Source organism: Gallinula chloropus, assembly GCF_964237585.1.
Source record: "Gallinula chloropus genome assembly, chromosome: 8".
Taxonomy (NCBI): domain Eukaryota; kingdom Metazoa; phylum Chordata; class Aves; order Gruiformes; family Rallidae; genus Gallinula; species Gallinula chloropus.
Genome location: NC_140093.1, coordinates 21,420,162 through 21,432,963, shown reverse-complemented (window position 1 = coordinate 21,432,963; position 12,802 = coordinate 21,420,162). Strand labels below are relative to the sequence as shown.

The following is a 12,802-nucleotide window of genomic DNA, read 5'->3' as shown; positions in this document are numbered from 1 at the left end:
TCAAAGAGAAACAACTCTCCCTAAAGACTCCATCAGTAAATGAAACATATGGCCCAGCACATCCAGCATATTCTGCAAACGGGTGCAGAAACCCTGATAAGTGAGCAGCAAGAATTCTGTGACAGTGGGAGTAGCTTTGATCACAGCTGATGATATCGGTTTGTGAAATGAAAACACAATTACTGCTATTATTGTAAAGAGAAGCAGGACTGCTAAAGGATTTACAGCCTGGAGCAGTTCCAATTCTTTCCCTTCCTTCCCGCTGCCTTTGCTGCGTAACTTCCTTCTTGGAATCAGTTTTATTTTTGGAACGAGGAGCTTGTTGATCTGACTGATTTCAGTTTTAGACCACACGTCTTTCAGCAGGTGCCCAATCCTTGGATAGATCTCCACAGGTTTAACATGCGGTAGCTGCTTCTCTTTCAAAGCTTTTATCCGTTGATGCAGGTCATCCAACTTCTCAAGAAAAACAAGGGGGGACTCTTCTTCTTGAATAGATGTATTCAGTGACACTAATTCCTGCTGCTCTTCCCTTATTTTTTTCAATTTCTCAATGAGAGGATCATATTCTTCCAAAATACATGTGTTAACTTCATCCAGTGCAGCCAGCAGAGATTGTTTTTTGTGCTCCAAGGTATCACTAAGTTTCTTAAAATAGTGTATAACAACTTTTTTATCATCCTGAACAATGCTTTCACACTGGGCCTTCTGTTCTTTCAGCTTTTCAATACGTAAATACACATCAGCCCAGTGTTTATCAGTGAGCTGCTCGAGAAGTTTGGCAGGAGTCTCCTTTTCTTTGATGTAGGCACTTTGAAGGTCATCTATTGGGTGACCGTTGTGTTTTCCTATTGTAAGGCAATGGCCACACACCAGCTTTTTATCCAAGAGACAGTAAACGTTCAGAGGTTGCCTGTAATGTTCACTGCAGGTTGCAACATCAGAGTGATCTCCCTGTTGGTATTTTTCAATAATAGCTTTCAATGCAAAGTTGATAGGCAACGATTCGATACCTGCAGCAGGAATTTCAACAACAGTCCTACAGTTTGGGCACTTCAGAGGAATTCTCAGGGGTCTCCAGATGGAAAAGTTGTTTGACAGCTGAATAACACCTTCTAGGCAGTTCCTACAGAATGTATGGGAACAGGGCAGGACACGTGGATCTTCAAATATGCTATAGCAAATGGAACAGGTTAATTCTTCCTCAAAGTGATGCATGTCCTAGGGAAGAAAAGAAAAAGGTTAAACTCTTTTTACAATCAACTTCAAAAGCATTTTAGTAACCTAAGCACCTCAACAGGACATTTAAGCACCAGTAACACTAGCAATTTATTGCAAAGGGGAAAAAAGACAAAGAATGAAGTGAGCAATGGTTCAAAGATTTCAGCAAATCAAGTGACTAGGTAGTGTTCACCCATATCCAGCTCCTGCCTTAAAAAGCAGGGGAAAACAGCAATCTGCTGCTGTGTATTTTTTACAGAGGAAAAGTTAGAACTGAAGTTTCTAAATAATCTGGGAATCACAAAAATTTCCTCCCATTACAAGTAACATTTTCAAGAACAGAACAGCAAGTACAGAAACCTCTTTTCCTCTCCCCTAACTGTTCTGAAATGTTACTTTTGCAATATAAATAATCACAGTATTAAGCAGTCAAATTTACTAAAATCTATCTGTAGGTTCTGGGATAAACAATAATCTAACTCAAGGGCCCTTAAATACAATGCCACTATCAGTAATTAGACTTGTGGTATAATTCCTGGGTTACTTTAAATACAAACCCCAAAGCCTAACTTTCGCTTTCCGTTCTCTCTCACATTGCCTTGGTTTTCTTTGCCAGCTTAGTGAAATCACACTGTAAAGTCACAAATAACTCCCACATCAGATTTCATAAGAAATCATAATTCTTGTTTTCCTTCTGTTAAAGCAGAAAATAAAGGGGGGGTGGGGGGAAAGTAGGGGGGAGTTACTACCTGTGTCACATTTGCCTGCCTCCCGCCCAGGCCTAGTCATCTCTGTACAGTTTGCTACACTGCAGAAAGAAACTGTCCCAGCATTTGGTATCAGAGACTCAGTTTAGGGTCTCACTCTGCATCTGGAAACTGCCACATGCAGCTGGGCTAAGGCAGCTGCACAAAGTACTCCTGAACCTTCATCTGACTCAGGCAGGAAGATAAATACCTCTCATAGCTAATTAAGACAGCTATTTTATTCAGATGTGCCCCCCTAATCTTTTTTAATGCAGTAATTTATTTTTGCATCCATCTATCTGCCTTTCTCCCTGACACTGAGACTGACAAAGTCTGAATGGTTTTAAGGGGATCTACTTAAAAGGAACTGAATTGTTAATTACACATTCTCTTGAAAATAAATCCTTAAGTTGCATTTGGAATCATGAAAACCACTGATTAAATTTGTCACTAATAAATGATTACAGTAAGTTAGTTAAGCAGCCTTGCTCCTGCAACAGGCACAGAGTTAAACTGATGGAAGTCAGAGGCTAAATATTCAGGCCCTGGTTCTTTGATAGTTAAATCAGCTCTGAACAGAGAAACCTATTCTGGTTGTACAGAAATAAGCGTGGCTTATCTCAGGTTATTGAGACAGGCTGGTACATCCAAAAGTGAAAGTGGGTATCTCTGCCAGTCTCATCAGACACTTTTGCCTTGTAACACAAGATTGAATAAATAACAAGTAATAACCATCATCCTCATCATCTAATTTTGTCACCAAAACATACAGTTCACCTCAAGGAGGTACTCATATGTTGAAGATGTCAACTTTATATTGAAAACACATTTTGATTAATTCAGCTTTTTTTTTTAAAAAAAAATCATCCTACACACTTCAGCTCAATTTTTCAGCTAATACAAAACGTTCGTTCACTTATTCAAACTCCATTTTTTAAAGAGACCTTGACAACTGAAGAAAATTTATAAAGAGGTAGAATTATTAAGAGCTAAAAGAAGGATGCTGAAGAACGCTAGTTACAACTAACTAGTTTACTCTCCTAGTTAAAGAGAAATAATAGCAAGTACTACAGCCATTTAGCAAATGGCATCCCTAACAATCTGACACAAAACCTATCTCTGTACTGCCAAAGTTTCTGTTTAGTGGGGAGCCACAGACCTTTATTTTCCAGCTTTTCCAATCAGCCACTGTGACAACAGTCAGATATTTAGGTCTATATGTTAATCGTTTCACATTTTTAAGTCACATTCCAAACACTGAAGCTGAAGAAATGTGTCGATAATGAAAGGAAGCTGAATAACAAGTTTACTCTCTAGATAAATTATTTTCTATAATTAAATTCATTCCAATAGCAAAAACTTTTTTAAAGTTTTTATATATATATATATATAAAGTTATTATGAATCTTGGAAATATCACTTCCACTTTAAAAAAGAAAAATCAGATAACCTTTTGCTCATGATTAGAAAAGAAAGAATCCATAGTAGGTACCTTATTATTTTCTTTTATACATAAGGAAGTAATATATTTTTTAAAACTCCTTGTGATTAAAATGACTATTTTTTTTTTCTGTAGGCCTGTAGTCTTCTTCAAAGGCACTGTTGCTGGAAGGGAGTTTTCTTTGTAAAGGATCTATGTTTAGATTGAGTTATGCAGAGGGCAAGGAAAAATTATTCTTCACCAAGCCCTATCTGCAGAGTAGTTATACTTGCTACTGTAAAAACAAAGGAACAAATGCACAATTTTTCTCTCTGCACTATTACAAATCATCTCAAACTCCACAGAAGTTCCCCCCCCACCTTCCCTGCAGCCAGGCAGTGCCTCCTAACAAAGCAGGGTGCCTCGCCACAAGCCCGCACAGGTTAAAAGCCAGCCAGCCTGGAGGCCTGCGCTCCCTCCAGGGCTGTTTCATAACCCTCCTGGCCAGAAGGGACTGAAATTCCCATTTCCAGAGAAACACACCGCTCTGTTTCCTGGGCAACTGAGAGATTTTTAAAGAGTGACAGCAGTTGCCTGCTAGCGAGCAGCTCCAGAAAGCCAGGCCGTCTACGCTTGGGCCAGGAGCTTCTGCTTTCAGCTCCGGACATGTGCCAAGCCTGCACAGGACACCCGGCTCCAGGCACCTCCTGGAGAAAGGGGGCTGTATTTTTTAATTTGTTATTCATCAATTGCAAAGCCCTATCTGGAATAGTAGCGCTGAAGTTTGCTATAGGCACCCTGTGTTGTTGGGTGTGGTTTTTTGTATTTCTTCCGGGCAACTACTCTGCAATTGTACCAGGGAAGTAAAAGTAGAAATCCCAAAGTTCAGTCTCATCCTATACTGGCAGCAGCGCAGAGGAAATTGTGTGTGAATAACAGTGGAAATAAATCAGTACATCAGAACCAGAGAGAACGGGAACACCAACAAAAACAGACAGAGAAGACCCAACATCACAGAATTAAGCGAAGAGAAAGAAAAAAAAAAGATTTCCAGGAAAAGGAAAGGAGCAGCAGGAAGCTCATAAATGCTTTCCTGCACAGAGCTGATACTTCTCCTTGAACGCTCCCAACAAATGTGGTAGCAAATACATCACGTGTTTATGTACATATTTATCCTAAGAATCACTCAGTACAACCAAATTACAACCCAAAAGGTATTTTAAAAATTTAAATGGGTAATTGTGCCAGTAACACGGCAAGTTTCAGAAATCTTCCAGCAATAGGGGGCCTATGAAGTGGCTGTAATTTTATCCCCTTCTAATTAGTGATTCTATAGGCAAGGTTAAAACTTGTAATAGAGCATAGCTGTATCAGAGTTTACTCTCCAAAGCAGATCAAAGTAGCATAGCACAGTCTTTGATAACACTGTGTTCCTCACTTAGCGATCAGGACACAAGCTGATACAGCCCACTCTACTCTGGAGAGTTTTAAAAGGTAAACTCAGCATTGGGTGAGTCGTGACAGCCTGAAGGAAAGGTTACAAGGGGCACTTAAGGCAGACTTTCTCTAGGATTTGGTGCTGCCCAGCTCCCTGCTCCTCCTTCATGTCACTGTCAGGAAAGAAAACACCACCTGCTTTCTGCTGAAGGACACCGTTGCACTCGGCTTTCAACACCGTACTGCACTTCACAGTAAAGAGTGACAAAGTTGGTTTTTAAAACCAGAAAGCTGAGGTGCAGCTCTGGTGTCTGTTGGTGCACAAAAAGGAATGGGGCCTGCCACACAGCTGCCAGGTTTGGCAGGTCTAACAGGCCAGAAGTTAGAACTGACAGCCAGACCTTAAACCTTCCTATTCCAGCCCATTTCAGTGGTGCTGCTTTACCCCACACTGCAAACACCCCACACCCACAACACAGCAATTCTCATCCTGGGACGTCCTACCCTAGTCCATATTCATGCTACAGCTCCTACACCGCCATCCCAGATTTTTACAGGTGTTTTATGACCTGATGGAGGTGAAGACAGCTGAGAAGTCTGTCTAGTTTCGCTATCAAAGCGACATGACAGTTTCCCTCCTGTATGTCCCACCACTAGCTCATTCTCTACTACTACAAGCTTACACAAGTTACCACATTCAAAAACAACTTCTCTGCTGCTCTGTCTTTTCCATACCCACACTTTTTCACCGGGACATGCTCTCCATCCCTTATCTACGGAACTCTGTCAACGCTTCTGGACTCGAGCATTTATTTGTGGCTTAGTATGAGGCAGCGGAGCTTGAAGTGAGATACCACCTTTGCCTGCCACCTGCCGAGCCCCTGCCTGCTGCAGACCCTCTGCCAACTCCCACGGACAACGAGGGGCTACCAGCAACGTCAGAACCGCACCGGTATTGACTCGAAAAAGGTATCGACGCCAACACCAAAACCTCGCTGAGGCTGCAAGGACGGAAACACGCTTAAGGGCTAGGAAAGAAGCGGTCAGGTGCGTGGCACCCGAGCACGGCCCGGGGGCAGAGATGGTTCCTGGTGTCAGTGGAGCCAACCGGCCCCGCAAGCTGAAGGAGGCGGGATGGAAGGAGCGGAAAGCGGTCGCTGAGGACGCGGCTCCGCGTTTTACCTCAGGAGGCCGCGCGAGCCCGGACGCCGGGTCGAGCCCTCACGAAACACCGCACGGCCGGGAGTCCGCGCCCGCCCCGTCACCTACCTGAGCGCTCCGTCTGCCGCCACCTCGGCGCCCGGGGCCGCACACAGCTCGTCACGGTCGCGTCGCGGTACGGGAGGGCCGTGCTACCCCGCTCTCTTAACGGGGACTCGGCAGGTTCCTCACGGAGAGGCCGCCGCCACCTTCAAACCGCCGGGCCCGCGCCCCGCCGCTCTCCACAGCGCCGCCGACCGCGCATGCGCTTGGGCACCAACGGCCGCTCCGTTCGAAAGTAAACGGGCGGCGGGGCGGGGCGCGCGACCGGTAACGGCCGCGCCGGGGGCAGAGAATCATGGAGACACCCGGGCTGGAAGAGACCCTTACAATCACCGAGTCCAACCACAGCCTGACCCTGCCCAGCCCACCTCTAGACCATGTCCCCAAGCACATCCACACACCTTTTAAACCCCTCCAGGGATGGTGACTCCACCACCTCCCTGGGCAGCCTGTCCCAGCCCCTGACAGCCCTTTCAGTACAGAAATTCTCCCTGATACCCGACCTAAATCTCCTCTGGTGCAGTTTGAAACCATTTCTTCTCGTCCTATCACTTGTTACCTGAGAGAAGAGACCCACCCCCACCTCTCCAGCCCCTCCTTGCTGGTAGCTGTAGACAGCAGTAATCCCCTCAGCCTCCTTCTCTCAAGACTAAAAAGCCCCAGCTCCCTCAGCAGCTCCTCACAGGACCTGTGCTCCAAACCCCTCACCAGCTTTGTCGCTCTCCTCTGGCTACACTCCAGCATCTCAACATCCTTCTTGGAGTGAGGCGCCCAAAACCACAGTACTCAAGGTGCAGCCTCACCAGATGGAAGAACATGGCTGCCCCTCTGTGAGGGGCCCCATGCAAAACATCGCAGTTAAAGCGAGCAGTGCTGATAGTACTGCACAGGTGGACCGAGCTCAATGGCAGGACAGTGCCACTGAATGCCAGCGCCTCCCCTCTCATCCCAGCTCCCTGCAGCCCTCCGGAGTCCTTTAAGAAATGAGGAATTGGGGTGTCACACACTGCAGTGAACATTCAAGGTGGAGGGAGAGCCAGACATGGCACACACCAGGAACAGTGCACAGCAGGAATGACACAAACCCAATGCCATTGTCAGCAGCAATGAAGTGACAGGGGAAAGATGACCGAGGAGCTGTGGGGTCTGCCATTTTGGTCCATTACCAGAATCAACATCTTACCGAAGCAATTCTTCTTCACAGCTGGTGGAGAAATTTAAGGTGAAGCTGGAAACTAAGAGGCAAAAAACCTTTTGAGAGCTGGGGGAATAGGAACAGACATCACAGAAAAATAGATAAAGGGAAGTGGTAACATTTGTTTTCAATACCGGCCTGTTTTCCTACTTTGGCTACCGAAGACAGTTAAGGTATTATAAGTGAAGCAAAATTGCTACTACCTTACATCAAGATTGGGCAATTACAATGAAGAACCGAATTTGTCTTCTTCCTGAGCAAAACCCAAGATTGCAGTAGAAAGTGAAGGGATTAGGACTGTGTTTTACTGTTATCTGGGATGCTGCTCTAGCACATGGTTTTAGCAAAGCACCCCATGTTCTGTAGGCTTTTCTCATACTCTAGATTATTCTATATTTACAGTTCATTGAACTTCCCTAAACTGGTAAAGTTATTCTCAGGTGTTACATTTATAGCAAATTTGAAAGAGAAATTAATTTTAATATTATAACATGATATCTGTATATATTTTTATATTTTACAACAAATATTTTCTATATTATTATTACTATTAGAATATAAATTATAATACATCATCATTATAATATAAATCATAATACATAATTCAAGGTCAGGCTTGAAGGGGCTCTGTGCATCCTGGTCTAGTGAAGATGTCCCCGCTTACTGCAGAGGGGTTGGACTAGATGACCTCTAATGGTCCCTTCCAACCTTACACATTCTGTGATTCTACAATCATTCAAAAGCTACCTAACCATCTGCCTTAAAATTGGTATTCAGATATACAAATACCTCAGAGACCTCCAACCTGGCCTTGAACATGCCCTTCTAAAAAGTCCCTCCCCAGCTTTCTTGGAGGCCCCTTCAGGTACTGGAACGCTACTGTAAAATCTCCCTGTTGCCTTCTCCAGGCTGAACAACCCCAACTCTCTTAGCCTGTCTTCATAGGAGAGATCCTGCAATCATCTTTGTGGCCCTCCTCTGGACCAGTTCCAACACTTCCATGTCCCTCTTATGTTGGGGTGTCCAGAACTGGACACTACTCCAGATAGGGTCTCACAAGAACAGAGCAGAGGGTGAGAATCCTCTCCCTTGACCTGCTGGCTTTTGATGCAGCTTACAATACCGCTTGCCTTCTGGGCTGTGAGCACACATTGTCAGCTCATGTTGAGCTTGTCATCCACCAACACCCTTCTTCTAGGTGTTTGGGGTAAAGCAGGGCAATTCCTCCCTTACAGTTTAATACTTTCAAGCCAGAAGACTTAGTTGAAGTCACCAGGTTTAAGAGTTGCTTGCTCTGCCAACACTGTTCTTTAAATCACAACTTTACCCCTAGTTACAAGCTGACCTGCCAACTCTGCTCATCCTGCTTGCCGACAGTATGAGACACCAGAGTCCTACACACCCTTGTTTCTACAGATCGATTTGGGAGTGCCCTTCCTTATTCCCTGCTTCCACTTCTAACCCAGCCAGCTGTTTCACAACTTGGGCCAGCCTGCATCCATCACAAAGGTGGGCTGATCCATCTCCCTTTGTGCTCAAGCAGCCACAAAGAACTAGATGAAACCTAAGTCAGAAAATAACTTGTTTTTCAGGGAACAGATCCATTGGCTGGAGGATTATGCCACAAAATGGGTCATTGTGCCAGACGGGTCATTACTAAGCCACCTGCTGTGGGTATGTCAAGATAATGAGAGCACATTTCACAAATGAAATGAAATGAGCAGAATGTGTGCATTCACTGACACATCAGTAATTCTATTACAGAGATGTCATCTCAAACATTTTATTTACTATTTGAGCAAGAAAAAGTATTATTAAACTAGATATACAAATATTCATCTCCAGTTTATTCTGCTCTCGTGGCTAATTTGTAGAGGTGGCTGCAACCATGGGGATGTTCCGTTGGTAGCATGACATTAACTGCCCCATATTAGCAGAGCTTCACTAATGAAATTTTGGGAATAAGTATCTTCTAGCAGAATTCTGTGTCTGGCAGATACTGCCCTGGAAAAGACAATGGGCCAGTGTTCAGTGCACACAGCTGAGGCTCTGCAAGAGCCAGAGCTGTTCTGAAAACACAGGCTTAGTAGACAGCCCTGCAAGACGCTTCTGCAGTTTCAGGCAGGTGAAATACAGAAAACATGCTTCAGAGGATCACCCCATTAAAAAAAATACCCCATTAGAAAAAAAAAATCTGCATTTCTAGAAAGCTATTGTGTGGCAAAAGGCATAAACCCACAGGAGCTAAGAAATGAAAATGCCACACAGTCAAAATAAGTGTGTAAACAAGTCAAGGTTTGTAACTGAACATATTATCAGAATAAGCCATACAGTTAGAGAAAACACATTCTAGGTGTGAAAAGCCTTCTTCAGGTTGACAGTACAACCAACCTGCAAACTAAGGCTTTGTTTCCACTGTACATGTCAAACTGCTGGCTGCACAATACTGGTTTGTTCTAAACACCTTGTCAAAGGGAGCAGAAAAAGGAGTATGAACTGTGCAGCCTGAGTGAAGGAGTCTGAATCTGAGAGATTCCAAACAGCTCAAATGAAAAAGAGGTAATCTGAACATGTAGTTAAGAGAAAAAAATGTGAAAGCTTGCAAGGAAAGAAAGGAAGCAACACCATAGGATAGAGGAAGACTTTCCTGTCACAATATTGCTCAGGCAAGTTTTCCCTATGACAGCTGTGCACAGAACTCCACTGGTTCCCAGCTCCACGTTTTTTCTTAAGTGTCTGTCTGCAACACCCTCAGATTTTTGCCTTAATTTCAATGCTGAACCAATTACTCTACTTACCAGTTCTTTTTCTCATGTTAATGTTTTTTTTCAGCCTAAGTCTGTAGCTGTCCATGGTATCGGGCTACTCACCCCAACAACCTCATGAAGGTCTAAATCTGTTTCATGTTTCTTGAAAGGTGCTTCTCCAGCTCATCAATACTCTAACTTGTGTCATGGTTGGTGGGAACATAGTGATATACTTTACTCCAGAGCCTCTACTAAGTGCACTGCAACAACAGAGACAACTTTCTAGTAAACCAGTGCCCAGAAGAGTCCAAAATAGCAGAGGCACTCAACCTGGGAGTAGCTTTGTTTTCTGGGGTCCGTGCATTACATAATATAGAATTCAAATCCTCTATAATCCTTTTCTTTCTACCATTCACCTCAATGCACCAGGAAGGTCTCGAGGAAAAAGCCACAGAAGCAGAAGACCAAACAAGGGAGCTTTTCGCAACAAATTATAATGTAACTAACGTGCAGACTACAAATTCAAGATGAAGCAAAATTTAATCTGAAACCCTGCTGTTCTAGGGATGACATACTTGGTTTCATACCAAGATCTGGTGTCACTGATATGAAGTTTGACTTCTGACCACATTAAATAAAGTGCATGACAAGTTTTGTAGTTTCCTCCATTTGTTTTCAGTGCTGTTTTATGGAAATGTAATAGCATATCAAAGGTCTTAGACTATGGCAGGCTTTAGGGGAAACTCTTTTCCTCAGCTTTAAAACACACCAAACCAGCAGAACACATACAGGACTCCCATTTCAATTGATTCACAAGCAAAAATGGGAATATCTTTACAGGAATAACATCTCCCATCACTTTCTGTACATACTGAAACAATATTAACTTTCAATGAATTGTGTGCCTTCTGAGTAGCTACAACTTACTGTTAAGAAGAGTTTGTAAACTTTACATGTTTTCTGCTACCAAGTTTCTTTTCATAAAGTCTACTTGATCCAGATGTAGGACATCTGTAATTGTTTCCAGCCTCATGACCACCATCCCTGCCAGTAATTTGGTGACATGCAGAGTTGAGGAAACATTTATAGTTAAAAGTGGTAGAGTCTATAAGGACAAAGACATTCTTAGTTATAAAGCAGCAAAAATAATTCAGTGATCTATGCAACATACTGTATAATAGGAGCTGTTAATGAAAACATACCAATTTCTCCATTTTCAAGCTGAAAGCAAGATACTTATCTTTCTTCCTGGCACATCCACTGTTTCTCTCCAGCTTTTGAACTTGTGGAAGAGCAGACACCTGGTTACACAGAATTCACCAGGTTCTTTTGCCAAGATTAAGTCACTTTCACCAGCATTTTGTTCTACTTCAAATCCTTTCCAGTTGTTTGGTATCTTAAGATATTATTCAGGAGTTACTATTTAACAGTCTCTCCTGTTACACTACCAAAACAGCAGAAGCAGACAACTTACTGGGCATGCTTGTGATCCACCAGGAGACACCATTCTATGAAGATGAAAGGTTGGTCTTTGTTGAAGGCTCCTCACATTCAGCACATGGCTCTCCCACGCAGAAAGGCCTCACACAACCAGGGGCTATTCCATTTCCAGTAGTGAGAGACAAAGAAACAGGGTGAACTTCTTCTCAAGCCGTCCTTCTCAGTTCAGCATGGCATTCGTCCCTCCTAGCTTACCTGCTCTAGGTGATCCTGCCTTAGCAACGAGGGCTGGACTAGATGTCCAGAGGTCCCTTTCAACCCCAACCATCCTGTGATTCCTTCCGTACATCACATAGTCTGACCATAAGATGCTAAGATTCCAATTTGGTCCAATAATGCTGCTCCCTGGAATAAAAATCCTACCTGGAACAGTTTATATTATAGATTAACTTTGGTCCTTTTGATATTTCAAAGGTTTTTAATGTGTTTGCTATTTTAAGCCCATCTGAAAAGCTAAACTTCTACTTCAAGATCCTGAGTAAATTAACATATGGCCTTCATCTCCCCATCTTTGGTTATTTTTATTAGAACTGAAGAACAGTGACCAAAGAGGTTACAGATAATCTAAATAGCATAGAGCAGTGTTCTGATACCAAACAGCTTGAGAAGTACACTCAATGTCACAGCTTTACTGTTAGAAGGGAAACATCCAAGTTCCCAATTCCACTGCTCAGTGAAGACAAAGGCTAAAAATTATTCATCTTCACATGCAGGTAGAAGATTGCTCTGTGACTTAAAGTTATTTGTAGTTTGCATCCCAACCCTCCCAAACTACTCCTCTCTCCCCAACAACGTAATTGACAGCATTACCTCAAACTGCCAACTTTTAAGGGGAAAAAAGCTCAGGTTTGCTCCTGAAGAACTCTGGAGTGCCACCCTGTGGACACTGAAATGTTTGAACCTCCCACATTTTGGTCAACAGGCTGGTGACAAGGGAAGAGAATTTTCCACTTAAAAGAACCAAACCAGAGTGCCAATGTAAGAAGACAAAGGCTGCAGGCACCACCTGAACCTAATTCTCTGTAAGTATATCACAGCAGGCAAAGCACGCAAGAGGCATCCACCAACAGCAAACAGACCCCGCCACAGTGTGTGGGCTGTTTGTAGACCTTACAGTTGCTACAAGCTACTGGTCTCTCCAGAATCAGAAAGGATTGTAATAACACAGCAATTTTCTACAGTATATACTTCACAAAGACACTGTTAGAAGTGTAATTTAATTTACAGCACCTCAACTTCTTTAAAAATACCACCTTAAACATTATACCTCCTC

At 43.3% G+C, this 12,802-nt stretch overlaps 1 protein-coding gene across 1 annotated transcript; it reads right to left on the bottom strand.

The window, feature by feature from the left end:
- TRIM59 (tripartite motif containing 59) lies at window positions 1–1,218 on the bottom strand (the record flags this gene model as incomplete). Its single annotated transcript, XM_084267561.1, has 1 exon — window positions 1–1,218. The coding sequence occupies one exon, from the start codon at window positions 1,216–1,218 to the stop codon at window positions 1–3; it is 1,218 nt and encodes a 405-aa protein (XP_084123687.1).
- Between the last annotated feature and the right edge of the window lie 11,584 nt (window positions 1,219–12,802).